Source organism: Tripterygium wilfordii, chromosome 2 (assembly GCF_013401445.1).
Source record: "Tripterygium wilfordii isolate XIE 37 chromosome 2, ASM1340144v1, whole genome shotgun sequence".
Taxonomy (NCBI): Eukaryota; Viridiplantae; Streptophyta; class Magnoliopsida; order Celastrales; family Celastraceae; genus Tripterygium; species Tripterygium wilfordii.
Genome location: NC_052233.1, coordinates 10730450 through 10747299, shown reverse-complemented (window position 1 = coordinate 10747299; position 16850 = coordinate 10730450). Strand labels below are relative to the sequence as shown.

At 38.4% G+C, this 16850-nt stretch overlaps 3 protein-coding genes across 4 annotated transcripts; 1 reads left to right on the top strand and 2 right to left on the bottom strand.

The window, feature by feature from the left end:
* Nucleotides 1-221: 221 nt before the first annotated feature.
* On the bottom strand, nt 222-6139 carry LOC120007300 (LEAF RUST 10 DISEASE-RESISTANCE LOCUS RECEPTOR-LIKE PROTEIN KINASE-like 1.1). Of its 2 annotated transcripts, XM_038857507.1 has the most exons (5): nt 5279-5449; nt 2205-2916; nt 1984-2016; nt 1618-1875; nt 222-1501 (listed from the first exon to the last, which is right to left on the bottom strand). In XM_038857507.1, exons 1-5 carry the CDS (start codon nt 5300-5302, stop codon nt 528-530), a joined length of 2001 nt encoding a protein of 666 aa, XP_038713435.1. In that variant the 5' UTR covers nt 5303-5449; the 3' UTR covers nt 222-527. The 2 variants fall into 2 exon arrangements, with proteins under 2 accessions (XP_038713435.1, XP_038713431.1); XM_038857503.1 differs by lacking the exon at nt 2205-2916 and having other exon boundaries at nt 5279-6139.
* A 3698-nt stretch (nt 6140-9837) lies between these two features.
* On the top strand, nt 9838-13956 carry LOC119980901. Its single transcript, XM_038823739.1, has 6 exons — nt 9838-10528; nt 10721-10932; nt 11970-12252; nt 12535-12620; nt 12700-12791; nt 13194-13956. Exons 1-6 carry the CDS (start codon nt 10205-10207, stop codon nt 13424-13426), a joined length of 1230 nt encoding a protein of 409 aa, XP_038679667.1. The 5' UTR covers nt 9838-10204; the 3' UTR covers nt 13427-13956.
* A 195-nt stretch (nt 13957-14151) lies between these two features.
* On the bottom strand, nt 14152-16523 carry LOC119980431 (putative glutamine amidotransferase GAT1_2.1). The gene is made up of 4 exons (XM_038823129.1): nt 16211-16523; nt 14982-15712; nt 14690-14893; nt 14152-14595 (listed from the first exon to the last, which is right to left on the bottom strand). The coding sequence occupies exons 1-4, from the start codon at nt 16299-16301 to the stop codon at nt 14347-14349; spliced, it is 1275 nt and encodes a 424-aa protein (XP_038679057.1). The 5' UTR covers nt 16302-16523; the 3' UTR covers nt 14152-14346.
* Nucleotides 16524-16850: the final 327 nt, after the last annotated feature.

Genomic DNA, 16850 nt, shown 5'->3' with positions numbered 1-16850 from the left:
AAGATAGTTTGGAATTTTAAGAATTCCCAGTTTGGAATTTTATGAAGGATCCGTGTGGGGATAAAGGAATTTGAGGGTGTTGGGTCTTGGTTTGTTCAGTATCCGTTTGTGTAAAATTACACTGAATCCCAGCTATAGAGAAGACCATTACTTATGGGGACAGAAGAGAGACTGATTATGGAAATCAGTTGTAAGTTTCAAAAAGAACTGATAAATGATTATATATATATATAAGATATTTGACTGACTATATATAGATGGTTTCAATTACAATAAAGTGTTTACAGTTATGAAGGAAAATCAAGTGTTTATGGTGATTAACCTCAATGCATGATATTATTCAGCTCATTGAGCTGCGCCATAGGCGCAGCGACAATGCTAGTATATATGATTGCTGCTCATTTTACTATTTACATCCACTCCAACCTGGAGAATATCTGAATAACCAATAAATGTGCTCCTTTATTTGGTCTACTATGAGATCTTACTACACATTCTAGCTATTCGGCAAAATGGAAGGAGGAACTCTATGAACTGGAATTAGGTGTTGTATTCACGCTAACCCACTTCTCTGTCACAGAGAGGGGTGAAGCTGGTAGCCGGATATTCTTCAAAAGTACCAGCTCATCACATTCAGAGGGTGAAGGCGGAGGCCGTTCACTCTCAAACACTTGATGATTATCATGCAGTCCCTCAGCATTCTCTGACTTGGACTCTCCATTTTGAATCATCTCTAGCTCCTTCAAAGCCTCCTTCATGGAGGGTCTCATTTCCTTCTCATGTTGCAAACATCGAAAAGCCAGCTTTGCTACATCAGTTATCATCTTTCTAACTTCGTCGTCTGATTCATAATCAAGAGATTTATCTATCAACTGATCAAATGCACATTTTTTAATCCTGTCGATAGCTAAGTTAGCCAGATTAATCTCTTCTCGATCCCTACTTAAATCAACAGCAGGCATTGATGATATGAGCTCAATGAGGACAACTCCGAAGCTATACACATCGCTCTTCTCAGTGAGCTGGTAGCATTGGTGATACTCTGGATCAACATAGCCTGGTGTTCCTTGTGGAGCGGTTGAGACATGAGTAACATCAGTTGGGAACAACCTGGAAAGCCCAAAGTCTGCAACTTTGACACAGAAATTGTTGTCAAGGAGAATATTTGTAGTCTTGACATCGCGGTGTATGATGTCTGAAGCATGGAGGTAAGCCAGGGCACTAGCGGTTTCTATGGCAATGCTTAAGCGAATGGCCCATGGGAGTGAACTGGGATCAGCTCGATCGCCATGGAGATGATCAGCAACGGTGCCCTTAGAAACATACTCGTACACAAGTAGAAGCTCACGGCTGCGTCGTGAAGTGCAACCATAAAGGGTGACCAGATTTTTGTGGCGCAATCCTCTATGGATTTCGACTTCGTTCATGAATATCTTAACCTTTCTATAATTGTGCTGGTATAGCCGCTTGACTGCGACTTCTCGCCCATCTCGAAGTTTGCCTGGTTGATAATGAGTATAAATAAATCCATCAAACAAGTATGCTAAGGATGTATATATGTCTATATGTATGCATAAACACATATAGAATCTTAAGAGTTAATGTTCATCTCCATACCATAGTACACAGTTCCAAAACCTCCATCACCAAGTTCTTTTTCAGAATCAAAATGGTTTGTAGCTTCTTCAAGTTCCCTGTAGGAGAAAATGGGGACCCCAAAGCATACAGTCCCTCCTTCGAGGTCTGATTTTGAGGAAAGATCAGAAGAAGCATTATTTGAGTGTGTGGAATTGCATTCTCTTTTGTAGTGTCGAAGTCGGAATACATAGGCTGAAATTATGGCCATCAGAATGGCTGGACCTCCAATGCCTAAACCTGTGAAAGTAAAATAGTCCACTGGTGAGACATTTAGAAATTGAGGAACCATAGAGTGACAGAATAATTTCTATTCATATAGAGAACAAGTTTTAGATATTGAATTACCAAGTCCTAGCTTCAACCTCAATTGTCTTTGTCCTGCAATGGAAGACACAGATAACTATGGAGTTAGTTTTAACATAACAATACAATAGCCGGAGAACAATCAACAACTGCCGAACAAGATCAAATATAGTTAAGTTGTGGCTTGGTTCATAGCGATGGAATGGTAGAAGTTTAGTCTGAGGAACTGTTAGTGCAATCATATTTATCAGTAATGCACTTACTTGAGTTACTTCTAATGTGAGCCATGTAACATTGAAATTCTCCTTTGCTGTTTGTCTGACATTCACCTCCTTGGTAATGACACTGATAGCAGTCAGGCGATACTAGTACTTGAAGATGGAGTGTGGCGGTTAAGACTGAAAATATGCTACTGAAATTTGAATTTTCTTTTTCTGGAAGCTGAATGGGTAAACACTGAGGAGGAGGAGGGTTGGGCAACTTGCGATTGTTGCCGTTGTAGTAGATAACGTAGCCAGGGCAGCCTGTATGGTTATAATCTGTATGGAGGGTGTGACTTACTCTAGAATGGCATTTTAAGAGGTTTATCTTGGAAATTACACTGAAAGATATAGAAGAAGAGTTGGGAGGAACCACGTTGTTCAAGCCCTCACATTGCAGGTCACGGTGGTTTAAGAATTTCTCAAGTCTTTCGTCCTTGATTGTTACATCACCAGCCTGAGAAATACTTTGTAATGGATAAAGCGGTCCCTTTCTCTCCAGTCTGATCTTTTGAGAATCTGCATCACAACCTTCTATTAAGAATAATCCACAGTACTCAGGCCGGTCCTTTGTAGTGAAGGGGAATTTTGGTTCTCCTAAGTTTCCACATTTGAAGGGAGGGCAATTTGGATGAGTCTTTCCAGTACCATCGTCAGCTGAAAGGAGCATGAGACGAGAGAGTGCGAGGAAGACGAACAAAAGAACACCAGCCATCTGAAGATTCTCAATTCAAAAACAAGAAAGCAACAGGAATACCAAACTACGCTTCTCTTGCTAAAGAGAGATCAAGAGAAAAGTGGAATGTTCTGACCACCTTCTTCTACCTTGGCAATATATATATAGATATATGTAGTTTTCTCATTTATCATAGATGTTCGGTGACTTGGAAAATTGAGTAGGAAGACTCATCAAAGCAGCTCGAGAAAAAGTCAAAAGAAAAAATGGTGAAATCCTTATGTTTTTCAACTGAGAAATATGAAATCTCTTGATTGTTCTGTCAAAGACTCCAGGAACTATTGACTAGCACTAACAAGACTTGACTTCTTGCTTTGACCCGTCAAATACTTTTCAATATTCAAACAACCCCATTGATATTTTGGTCGGTGTTTTTTTCCTGCTCCTGAACATGTAGACAAGTGCAAGAAGATAACCAACTCTTGGCTCTCTGATTCAAGGAATTACCAGTTTTTGCCAAGAAAGAAGGAGAAAGTCCAAAAGACTTTGAACAAAGTTTTTTGTCCAGGTCTTCACGGCAAAAATATAAAATCTAGTGTGAAGAGGGGAAGAGTTGGGCATCCCAGAGAAAAATTCATCACTTGGCGTGCCCACGGGGACATGATAAGGTAAAGAAATCCACAATTTAATAACTTTCTTTGTGTTCACTTCACTTTCTACCTCCTTCCCTCTCCAATGAAACAGAGGCCTCTGTTTTTCACTCTTCTGTTTATTCCCTCTCTGTCTGCTTATGGGCATAGTATCATCTGATAGATAACAACTTCAAAGCGAAAAAGATTGAAAGGTTTTTCTAAGGGACAGAAGGTAAAGCTACCGGAGCATATGTTCCGGTGTCATCTTTGTGAAGAAGGGAGGATAAAAGTTTCTGATGACAGTTATGGTTTCTGGTTAATTTTCTAGGAAAGGAACATCATCTGTAATTGCTGTGAACAATTTACCAAATGAAGTCAACATCACAATTCACAAGTCATGGGATAACTAATAATAACTGGTTCGTTACTACGTTGTTGTTTTCTGGTTCTTGATGTCTGCGTTTGTGATTCTCCTTTTTGTTTGCTGAGTGAAGGAATATGCTTTGCTGCATAAGCCATTCAGATCTTCTTTTAATAATTTGTTCTAAGGTTTTGGTAAACTAAGGGATGGGGGTGGTGTCAAATACATTATAATATGGTCTATGAACTTAAAACTGACATTTTTGTCAAATACAAATTAGTTGGCGATAGCCTAGATGGTTATCTCTTCGGAATTAAGGCTCAAAGAATCTCGGTCGAGAGTTTGATTCTAAGCTGACGTTACTATTTCTAAGTAGTTTGTGCTGGGTCTCGACCCAACTAACTTGTCATGAGGGTTTGCGCGTGCCTAGTGTGGTCCGAGTTTGGGCATAGTGAGCTATCCAAAGGGCACGACTGCTTAGTTATTCTCGGTTTAGGAAAAAATCTTTGTCTAGTACTGCTAACTAGGAATCTAATATCACCCACATTTTACCTTCCAAATTCCAGTGGCATCAAATGATCAGAAGCCTGAAATTCCTATTTCAGTTGTTACATGAACTGAAATAGTTTTGCCATCTCATTCCATTGAAACACTAAAAAGGGGTAAAGAAGGGCTCTTCTCCTGCCTAGAAAGTTGATTCCCACTGCAATCTCACATAAAATATTACCAATACTAGCAGGATAGTTAGTTAAACACTCTGGCATTGGTCATCATAATGTACTTGATTGCAAAGTAAGCTGATACTGATGATGAGGCTGTGCTTGGGTTGGGTATTCTCCATAAAGGCGGCCACCTATATCTGGTCATGACCTAAACTAACCAGTATTAAACAATGGACAGAACTAGTGGCTCGTAGGATCCTTCCTTCCTTGACTGGTCCAACTCTAGATGAAGTCTTAGTTCACAAAAGATAGGACCGACACTCATATAAGATATTTTTAGGCAAATTGCTGCCGCTACACCTAATTCTATGAAATGCTGAACAGCCCGTCCCGCACTATTAACACTTTATTACTAATTTGAGCTCAGAAAAAACGCTTATTACTAGTTTAAAAGTTTGACTTATTATATTTTGTATTTCACATCTTCTCGTGTACGATGAGGAATAAGAGACTTGACTCCATTGTCATTCTGTAGCTCGCCCAACAATATCAAGCTTGATACAGAGGTTTGTGGTCCTGCTCACTTGAGCGGCGTGCTACAATGAAATACACAAACAAGTGGACTGCTGGGGTAGGCTGTGTAAGACTCGCCAGGACACAGCATATGACACGCACAAACAAGGGGACTAAATTAACACAGCATGACACACGCAAACTAGTGGACTGCTGGGATAGGCAAGACTCACCAGGAATAGCACAACGCAGGGCATGAGGCCTGTCCGTGCAGAAGCATCTGAACTGATAAACTTGGTAATCAAATCCACACTTTCCCCCGCTCCGCTCGCAGACACTGCAGTTGCTGGCAGTCCACGACAACCCGAATCCCATCCTCAGTGTCTCAACCACTAGTCCATCACTTCTCATTCTATTCTTATCAACTGGTGCCTTGCTCACAATCCCATTTCTACACTGATCTAACGCGTAACCCAAATCCGGATTCTCCTCAACCAAAGCGAGAGTGGACAAATTTCCATTCTCATTACCTGGACAATCGAGCTTGTACTCTGTAAGGGTGCGATCGATCGACGATGAGTTACAATTGTAGAGCAAGAAAATGTTGGTCGAATTAATTGGCTGAAATGGGTTGGTTGCAGGGAGGGATAGGTTTTTAATTGGAGGGAGACAATTAGTGTCTGTATTATAACAGGCTGCAGTGTTTGAGACGCGAAGGGAGTGATTGTTATAGAAGATTTGGTGGATGAGGTAGTCATTTTCGGACAATCTGATTATTGGCTGGCCATTGTTGTTGCAAGAGAGCTCAAATCCAGGGAAGCCACAGAACTTTTCTTGCTCTCGTTGGATGTAAAATGGGAATTGTATTTGTTGGGTGTGATTGGAACAAGTTTTGGGAACAAAACAGGCTTCAAAGTGAGAGTCCACACCTAGAGCAGATTTTAGGAACAAATTTAGGAGAATCAAGAACCATAAAAGGTTTTGATTCATTTGCAAAAAGAGGGAGGAGGAGGAGGAGGAGGAGGATGGCAATGATAAAAGTGACAATATATGTAAGAAGGGTGAACAGGGGACTTTCAAAATGGATTGGATTTTGACTTTGGATGTTTCATGTTTGTCTTAAGGGGCCTATATATTTGTCTTTTGTTTTCTCTGGAAAATATTATGTTAACAAAAAAGATTATATTTGATTATAGAGTTTTTTTTGTGGTCACTGAGAATGACATCATAGAGACTAAGTTTGTCATTTGAACATCCGATATGAGTATAAACTTAATCCGTCAAGTATGCACACACGGGAGTTTCGATAGAATAAATTAGATCAAAACTCAACACGTAGAGACAAGAAATTATTGAGTTACATATAGTAGAACTATTATATGTCCATTTCTAGAGGAGACTCAAAATCAAATTACCCAAACAAATGAATGATATACTTGGAACTTACGCAGTTCATCTATTTTATTAATGAAGAAGACTAGATGTATACTAATGCATAATAAATCATTGATAATCTCGAAAAAAAATCATTGATAATGCACATGGAAAACTCTGATTTGTTAGTTAAGTCTTAATTAATACACAAATCATGCAAAGATTCGTAGCATCTTGACCAGTCAACAGGAATCATAATTGGCTAATTGAAACACACAAATTTAATAATAGCACTAATGAAAATGGAAACAAATCGCTTGCAATTCGACATGGTTGTAAGAGGGATGACGCTACAATTGCTTATAATTTTCCCTAAAATCTTGTTAATCATGATTTAAAATGTGTTATTGAGTATTTTGGTTGATCATAGTGTTATAATATATATAATAAATTTTGAAGAAAAAAAAACCTTAAGTCCACTTCTTCTTTTTTTATAACCGAGAACGACACGATACAAGTTTGCATTTTGTACATCCGATATGGGTTTAAATTTGGGCCAACAAGCTTGCGCGCACATAAGTTTTATCAAATGCGTGGCCACAATCATGTTGCTCCTAATAGGAATTGAACACTAAACTATGAATCCCATACCCTATTTTTTTTTAAAAATCGAGAATGACAGTATACAAGCTTGCCTTTCTACATTTGATATGTGCCTAAACTCGGACTGTCAAATCCGCATCCACAAAAGTTTCTCATCTAAAGATATGATAAGTTATGCAAAACACAGCGCGTGACGACAAGTGTATTACTCCCAATGAAAATAGAACTTAGAACCTACAAAGTCTATATGGTTTGGCCCCATAGATAGGGAAAAAAAAAAACACTCTAATACGCCAAAGAAAAAAAAAACATGATTTAACGTAGTTTGAATTTTTGGGGAGAAATTATATTTTATTTTAGCTAAAACAATTGTAACCCCTCCTAACTTGCAAAAACACCCTTATAATATAAAAACTTGTAAAGCAACCCCTTATGATTTGCTTAATTATTGTAGCATTAATATTTCGTTTATTTTTGGAATATCAATTCAGTGCGAAATTGACATAAATGGTGAAATAAATGTGGAAAGGATCAAGTGGTTAATAATTGAGACCCACAATCTCTTTTAGTCCTAGATCATGATTCTCACTTGTAGAAGATTGGGACCATATGTATACACTGCCATTGACGCCGTCTCTAGAAACCACAAATAGACTTTCAAGAGCTTTTATGATTTGTGTGACAGAAAATTAACGCCCTCTTCTTCCCGGCAAACTTTTTATATTCATTAATGAGGGAGGTTCTGGAGTCGGATCACTTGGATGATAGTATAGCGATAAATTTTTTTGGAGCCAAAGCATATGAAGTTATGAACTCTGAGAATCATGAGTTCGATTATCATTATGACGGATATTCTTATAGCCACGCGTTGAGTTTTGACTCAACTTACTCTGTCGTTGGATAAAAAATTTATGTATGCACGGATATGATGACCGAAGTTTCGATCCATATCAAACGTTCAAATGACAAACGTATAAGGTGGGGTTGATTGAAAAAAATAAAGGGAGAGTTCCAAAGTCCTCGCAACTTGTGTACCAATTGAGACTGATCCGTGCCTTGCTTGCTGTCTCTATCATAGGAGACTTGACTATAAATTGGCAAGAAAAAATCAATCATTTTAGAGGCCCAAGTCCAAATTTGAGGCTTAGCAGGCTCAGGCTCAAACCAAAACATGGGCCTGAGCCTGGGCCTGCCTTCCATACCTGGACAAGGCTTAAGGTCCAATCTCAATTCTGGGGCCGAGCAAGATCTGGGTGTGAAAATTGTCATTACTTGTTAACTGATCCAGAAACAGAAAACTATCTTTTTAGCACCCTCAAGGAATCATACCCTTAATTACTAATTAGACTCTTACCAGACCCCACACTGTTGAATCTAAAACTGATCCACTATATATGAATCCATCATAAAATCAACATAAATCTCACTATGTATATTTGTTTTCGACATTTATTCTTTTATTTAAGATCATAATTTAATTTTATGCATTCTTATTTGCTTCTTACTTTTTCGTATACAAATTATTTCGATTTTTCTTATTGTTACAATCTTATCTTATACATATCCATATATACAATCTTAAATGATTGTCCCATAACTTATATTCAATTAATTTTACTATTATCAAACGAAACATTCATATCTCTGTTACATACATATTTTTTGAATATGTTGTCACTTAATATTTTAACATCCCGAATCATACATTATCTCGAATCGTATCTATAACCTGTAGAATTTTTTCTTCAATACTAAATAAATATTTCAGTCCCATAAAATCTTTAATGTACATGTACTCTTCTACTTCATCCAATCGTTTTTAATCCTATGACTCCGTCATATTATTAAAAAAAATACATATATATATATGTACTCTTATATTTAATACAGTACGAAAAAGAAATAAAAAAGGGCTTGACTACCAGGTGCGGTTTGACAGGCAGCGACAAACGTGGAGGTGTCACCTTACCACATGTGGAACCTAGCCTTCGCTTTCCTTCACGCTCTTAACAGCGCGTGGATGTCAAATTCATACATGGAAATATGAAATGATGGGGACAGGTATTGATTTTTCTGTTCTCGAGACAATCGAAGGAGGATGGGATAAGAAAAAGACAGCCATCCCTTTCCTAAAATCCCACCATACACGTGTCAAGTCCTCCTTCCTATCCACTTGTCGCCACGTCTCCTCCTCCAGTTCTAATCCGAATTCATCCAATCCGGTGCCGTTTAGTCAATTCTTCATTACATGTAATCATAACGATTGAATTTTATTGAGTAACAATAAAATGTATTGAGATATATGTTTTACTGATATAATTAAAAATGAGAAATTTATTTATACAATAATATAAATTTATTGACTTGATTTTTAATGTAATTGAAATGAAAATCAATATTAATTTTAGTATAATTATAAGTATAGTAGAAGTGGAGCTCATAAAATAAGTCGACATGAGCATACCAAAGTTCATACCCCATATTGTTCCTAAGAAAATTGGTCCATCAAAATAGCTTTATTGTAAACCTATAATTCATCCATGCCTAACAAAAATATATCCATATGCCCAAACAAAATGATACCATTTAGATAACGCTATTTATGCCGCACTGGCGACAATTCATAGTATTTTCTATAAAGTCAGATGTACCCTCACAGTTTCCACAAGAAGTTTCGGACAAAATTGTCTTTCCACCAAAAATAATTTCCTAACCAGTCAAATACTGGCTTCAAGACTATCTAATTAGTATTTTTTTTTGGGTCAAATTCTGGATATGAGGGGAAAAAAATTAAAAATAGAAAACTATTAATTGGTTCCTTCCTTTTTACCCAAATTTATTGATTGACGGACGTTGTGTCCTTCCGCCGCTTCGTTTTCGAAACCCATCTCCTTCTCTTGAAATCGATCGTGCTTTTACCGTTTTGTCCTTCTTCGTCCCGTTAGATCTGTTCGGATTCTCTCTTCCATGCATTTCGTATTTCTTTAATTGTTCCTTCTTCAGATCTTTATTTGCAGGCTTGAACACAAATCTCTGCAAATATTCAAAACCTTTTGCTTGATACGACTTTATCGCCGTTTTTTACTTTCTTGAGGATTGTAAGAGGAAGCAGAAATTGTTGTTAGGTTTTGAGGGATTTAGGGCTTTGAAGCGGTTTTTGCTGAGATTTGGAGGTTGTGGATATGTTGGGGGCTGGACTGCAGTTTGCGCGTTGTCGCGGGGAGGATCGGTTTCGTAATACGGCCAAGGCGCGTAGGTCTCACCAGAGCCGGCAGAATTATCAACTACGGAGAGCACAGAGCGACGTCGCTGTTAGGCAATCGCCTTCGATGAAGGAAAAATCGGCTGCTGATTTGGTTAGAGAGCCTGAGAACCGGACTATGTCCGAGGAGTTATCGAAACCGGTGGCCTTGCCAGCATCGGAACCGATGGCGTCACCTTTGAGTAACTTGGAACGGTTCCTTGAGTCGATCACTCCGTCGGTGCCTGCTCAGTATCTGTCTAAGGTTTGTTGAATCTAATTAGAGTTTGTTTTTCGGCTGTTGACTCATTTATTCGTTTGAAACATGTATTTGATTGATACGAAGTTGAGGAGATTAGGAGAGGAAATATTGTTTTACTCCAATGTTGTTTGTGTTTCTTAGTTTAGTATCCTCTAATCAACTGAGTCTGAGTGGTGCAATAATGTCACTGCGCAGACTACGATGAGGGGTTGGAGGACTTGCGATGTGGAATTTCAGCCTTATTTTGTTCTTGGTGATTTATGGGAATCTTTTATAGAGTGGAGTGCTTATGGCGCAGGGGTGCCTCTAATTCTGAATGATAGTGATTGCGTTGTTCAGTACTATGTGCCTTACCTGTCCGGGATTCAAATATACCGGGACTCATCAAAGTCATTGCCAAAGACAAGGTAAAAGCATAATTTTCATTATCAACTTGTCAAGCCCCTACTCCTTATGCAGTGTTCTTGTGTTCGTTTACAATATTTAAACTCTGTGCCTGCTCGTTTAATGGTGATGTTATTTCTGCTTTTCGATAGTATTGTTGGAACAATGGCCTTCCCAGCTCATGGTGTTGTCTGTTGGTAATTTATAGCTATGTATTATGTTTCTGATGCAGTTAAACCTTGGGCATCTGATATATAATGTTGTATGAATTGTGTAAATTAATTTTCAAATCCTAGTTGATTAGCATCTATGGAGTTTGATGTGGATTATTGTCTTGAAAGCTCTTGAATGGCACAATGAAAATAGACGTATTGGTATCCACGCCATCTCTTAAATATGGACCTGACCATACCTTGGTGAGAGGAGCGTTGGTTTGGTGGTCTGAATCAACAAGAATGTGTTCTTCAATTGAAATAGTTTGTGATCGTATGGGCAATGAAAATATTTGTGTTTCCCAAAATTGAATTTGGAGAAAAAACTTTGTCCAAGTCTACTGCTGGTAAAAGTTTCTAGTGCAAAATCACTGATTTTTGGGAGCATATGATAGATTGCCTGCATTTTTAATCCACTTTTGATGGCTCCTAGCATTCAACACGTGGTTGAAAAGCAGAATGTTGCTGCTATTAAAGATAGGCAAAGCAGCACTGGGGCATGGTGAAAGCCAGTCACTGAAGCAGTTGCAGCACAAAACTTCGAAGCAGAAAATCATGAGGATTGCTTATTCACTGTGGGAATATTTCATTTATATTGGGATTTTCTAGTTGTCGTTTTCTGATTTCTTTGGCCTGGTTAGCTCCTTGCACTGGATGTGAACCTGCTTCGCTTCATGCTTGCATGAACATGTATGTCTCTTTTGTGCACAAGTGTGTGAGAGAGAGTGATGAAGATATTTTAAAGCTCATTTCAACCTACTATGTTTTCTCTATTTCATTGCATTTTAAGTTCTTTGTTGGGATAACCTAGTTTATATTTACTGAAATTGTTGGCCTCTTGTTTGTAGGCGGCCAGGTGAGGACAGTGATAGTGATTTCAGGGATTCAAGTAGTGATGGTAGTAGTGATTGTGAACCAGAAAGGGGATGCTCAAGGGAGCTACGGAATAATCATCATGTGACAAGCAACATTCCTCTCACTATGGATAGGTTGTCTTTGAGAGATCAGCACGCTGGTCTTCAAGATGGTTTTTCCAGTGACGAGGGTGAATCAGTGAACTCTCACAGTACCCTTCTTTTTGAGTACCTTGAGCAGGACCCACCTTACAGCCGAGAGCCTTTAGCCGACAAGGTTAGTATTCCTTACCCTTTATTCTTGAAAAAGAGAAGATATGTTTAGCTGGGTATCATCTGTACGATCCCTTTGAATATCCATGAGTAATTTGGTTGTGAATCTGAAGGAAAGCTAAAGTGTACAGTATTCTATGCTAATAATTATAGCTATGATCATGATTGGTTAGAAAGAATTCTAACATGTTCAAAAAGGTGAAAAGTATTCTGCACCTTACAAATCCCTACTTCTAGTTTTTTTCCCCCCGTTGTGGAACCTGTATTAATATTTCTGTTGCCACAGATATCGGATCTTTCCAGTCGGTTCCCTGAGCTGAAGACACTGAGAAGTTGTGACTTGCTTTCTTCTAGCTGGATTTCTGTGGCCTGGTATCATAATTTCAATGTTAATTTTACTTTTTAGGTTTTGTTTGCATGATTCTTACTGGTTCAATGGAATGCTTTACAGGTATCCTATTTACAGAATACCGACAGGACCAACTCTTAAAGATTTGGATGCTTGCTTTTTGACCTACCATTCTCTTTGTACTCCAGTGGGAGGTAATAAATGATTCCATCTATATTTTTTTCTCCTTCCTCGAACGATTAGTGGTGATCAAGATTCAAGCATCGTCATGATGCTGCACCTGTTTAGTTAGAAAACTTGTGTTCTTTTCTTACTTGTTCCAAAATGCACACCAAGGGCTTTTAGCTAGTTGCATCTTATGATCATTAAATACCTTTTGGAATGTCTTTTGGTTGCACCCTCATGCCACCCTATAAATCAGTTCCACTTTTTTTTTTGTTCCTAGAAAATAAAACAGATTACTATTTGTTGCTCTAGTACCATATCAAATCCTCTAGCAACTTGGGATATAAGCATTATTGAGCTATTTAATGTTTGATTTTTTATCCCTTATCATGAAATACAATCTATTAATGTTGAGTTATTTTTACCTTCAGGTGTACAAAGTGTACAGGAGTCTGTAAAGATGGATTGCAGTAAGATGGATGGTGTGCCTAATATCACCTTGCCTGTTTTTGGCCTTGCTTCATACAGATTCAAGGGGGCCTTGTGGACGCCTAATGGTGGGTGTGAGCGTCCACTGGCAAGCTCCCTCTTGCAGGCCGCTGACAGTTGGTTAAGACTGCGTCGGGTTGATCACCCTGATTTCCTCTTCTTCTCCCGCAGGTGATTTCAGTTATGTCCGGCTCTTGAACTCCAATTATTATCAGGTCACTTGTTGGTCCCTGCCTGGTCAACCTGTGAGTTAGAAACTCCCAAATTTTGTTGAGAGAGCCAGATATCATTTGAGCTGGGAGAGATTCTCTGCCTCTGTACTCTTGTAAGCTTTCATAGGAACTGCAATAAGTAATAGTGAATAGAGAATATATAAATATAGACGGGAAAACCTGCCAAGGTATTCTGCGAGGTTAAGAGATGGTCTGCGCACCTATCGTAGTGGGCGAGTTTTTTTTTTGTTTTTCTATATTTATTCCAAGTATGTGTAACACAAATCCAGGCACTTTTTTCCTGTCCTGATGATAGGTACTAAGATGTAATGTTTTGTTCAACTTTTTTTAGGGGATTTCGATTGGGAACTTGTACAGTATCTGTTAAGTTTGAGCTGCCCCAGATATGTATCTGAACGGTGACTTTCTTTGGCTGGCATTATCTGAATTGCAATATTAATTAATGGAGCTGATAAGTTGGTATATGGTGGTTTCTGATTTTTGATCTGCATAGAAGTGCTTTAGGTTTTCTTTTCTTCTCTTCTCTTCCAGTTTTCTCACTGACTGTTGGAACTTCAATGTTTGACCTGTGAGTGAAAACTCAAACCCTAAGCCATCTGTTCTTGTTCCATAAGGAAGGGGTATTTGATTGATTTGCTTACGAAGGCAAATGTAAGCAGATAGAAGCTAGAAGCATAAAGATATTAGACTGGCAAAATAAATTTGAATTTCACAGGGTCAATGCCCAAATACCAAGTAAATGCCCCAAGAACTTATTGAAAAGTCCCTACCCCCAAAAAGAATACCGCCATCTTTGAACAATTTGTCAATTTAGGATTATTTAGTTACAGAAAAACTTCAAAGGGGTGGAACCCCATTTTGATTAGATTCCTTCATTCACCAAGTCATGAAGCTTCTTCTCCATGGCTTCTGAACATATCTGGCCCATCATGTGGTAGAAGGACATCAAATCAGATAATTGTTCAATAGACATTTTGCCCATTATCGCCCTTGCAACTATGCTCTTCTCTTCATTTATTTTCAGCCTTTCTTTGTATGCAGATGCATTTCTCACTGTTGCACCCATTTGTTTCAGCCTCTTCTCTTGCTGTGAACTCAATGCAGTATTTGCCTGCAATAGGTTGTATAATTCAGCAGCATTAGAAAAACATATATCTCATCTGTTCAACCACGCCATTTGCATAAAATTTGCTTAAAAGGCTAACCTCTAGGAACTTTGCTCCAACTTCCAGTTCTGATTCTTGACCTGAAACCATTCCATTGCTGTACATGTCTCTTGCGATAGAGAAACTCCGGACAAGGATCTTCCTTTTCGTCTCCAATTCTGGATCAAGCTTCAGAGATTTTGGAACACAAGCTGAGGAGGGATTAAGCCTTTTTTCATAAGCAATAACTGCCTTAGCAAATTCCTGCACAAAAGCCATCCTAAGCACCAGCCACCAGTTTGATACAAATGAAGTAGAGAACAAAATGAGGAACATTTGCATTTGGGGTTACCTTGTATGCAGATGGGCATCCAGGGTAATCAAACTTTTCTGAATCTTGTTGCCGCATTCGTTCCGGGTGAAATTGAAGTCCCATGATGAACTTACCCTCTTCAGGATTATAAGCATCAGGATCATAAAACCCTTCAATCAAACCATCCGGAGCAAACGCCATCGGAACAAAACGATTAGCTAATTTCTTGACACCTTGATGGTGATAGCTATTGACCATGATTTCCATCTTCTCCTCCAATGATTCTTCAAACCATTTGTGCAATGGAGTGTTCTCCACTACCTTGATCACATGCCTATGCCCATCATAATTTTCATAGTCCATATGAACTACTCCTCCTTCTAATTCTTTGCATTTCTTTGAGATTTCTTTCTCCACATCTTGATAGAGTGTTCCTCCACAAGCAACATTGAGTACTTGAGATCCCCTGCATATACCCAAGTATGGTATGTTTCTTTCAAGGCATAATTTTGCAAGGCTTAATTCAATTGTGTCTTTCTCTTTATCAATGTCTGTATCACTAGCATGCAGGTTTCTTATCTCTTCCAGTTCCTCCTCTGATAAACCTGAAATCTCTGCCTCATAATGTGATGGATCAATGTCCTCACCTTCACAGAGAAGAACACCATGGATTGGTTCAAAGCTTTGCAACAGCATATGCAATCCCCTAACTCTTGGTACAATCACAGGAACTGCCCCATAGCTTACTATCAGATCTAGATGATATTCTCCTGTTCATTTGATGAAAATTACCATGGTAAGTGTACAATCACCATCGTAGAATACCAAGTATTCCAAAAGCGTAAACAGATGTGGGAATGCATCCATTTAACTGCATAACTATTTCTCAAACACTTCTTAACAATTAACTTCTATGCTCTCAGTTTCAAAAGTAAATGATCATAAACTAACGAATTCAATAAAAAAAAATTGTAGTAACGTGGCAGCCACCCAACTGTCCACCGAACAACTAACTCGTAAACCCCAGGTCATATGAAAGACCTCATAACCCCCATATACTAGGTTGAGGCCAAGTGCAGAAAGATAATATAGAGTGACATTCGTACAAGGCTGAGTAAGTGCCCATCTCTCAATTGCAATAATGGAAACAACATGAGATGACCTCCCACTTAAGAGTTAACACGATCAAGTTCACCATCACCATCTCAGCCAATGATTCAATAAACAATATCAATAAAACTAAAGGGGGAGAGAAAGATAGAACGAACCCACAAAATCCACGAACTTGTTCTTCCGAAGGGTCCTCCGGGAGACGATGAGGACTCTAGGCAGGATCGTTGAGAGATCTGATGAAGACATTGATATGCCCTCCAACGTTTATCGTTTGAAGATATATAAAGAAGAATTTGAAAGGTAAAGCCGTAATAAATGCTGGATTCTTAGTATGGAAACTGGAAAGGAATAATATCTGGTGATCAAATATGGAGGTTGCTACCTGTTCGTCTACTAGATGGTATGATCCTTTTTCTTTGCCTTATTTGGAGTACTTGGTTTTGAATTTTGATACAAAACTAGTTCAAGTTTTATATATTTAGTAGAAGTGACGGTCTATGACACACCTCCCAAACTATTTGATTCTAATTGTACACTTTATAATTTTAAAGGAATTGAAGAGCCCTTAACTCTAGCGTGGACATAGATATAGTCAAACGTTTGAGTAGGTGCTTATGTGGAGTGTCGATCATGTGTGGATATATACACATAATTGGGAGTTTTTTTGGTAGGTTTGGATACCTCATGGATATGTATGAGATATTAAACTTTGCCACCTACAGAATTTCCTTAATTAACTTCTCGTCAATTATGCCACACTGTCTTCGGTTGGCTAGCTCACCATTAGAATTTCCT

Coding starts and splice junctions, on each gene's coding strand:
- LOC119980431 (XM_038823129.1), bottom strand. CDS start 16,301: ATGTCTTCATCAGATCTCTCAACGATCCTGCCTAGAGTCCTCATCGTC. Junction 15,713..16,210: donor CAAGTTCGTGGATTTTGTGG/GTTCGTTCTATC, acceptor TCAAATGAACAG/GAGAATATCATCTAGATCTG. Junction 14,894..14,981: donor GATGCCCATCTGCATACAAG/GTAACCCCAAAT, acceptor GCTTTTGTGCAG/GAATTTGCTAAGGCAGTTAT.
- LOC119980901 (XM_038823739.1), top strand. CDS start 10,205: ATGTTGGGGGCTGGACTGCAGTTTGCGCGTTGTCGCGGGGAGGATCGG. Junction 10,529..10,720: donor CTGCTCAGTATCTGTCTAAG/GTTTGTTGAATC, acceptor GTCACTGCGCAG/ACTACGATGAGGGGTTGGAG. Junction 12,253..12,534: donor GAGAGCCTTTAGCCGACAAG/GTTAGTATTCCT, acceptor CTGTTGCCACAG/ATATCGGATCTTTCCAGTCG.
- LOC120007300 (XM_038857503.1), bottom strand. CDS start 6,035: ATGAATCAAAACCTTTTATGGTTCTTGATTCTCCTAAATTTGTTCCTA. Junction 1,876..1,983: donor GAGGTTGAAGCTAGGACTTG/GTAATTCAATAT, acceptor TTACTTTCACAG/GTTTAGGCATTGGAGGTCCA. Junction 1,502..1,617: donor TTTTGGAACTGTGTACTATG/GTATGGAGATGA, acceptor ATTATCAACCAG/GCAAACTTCGAGATGGGCGA.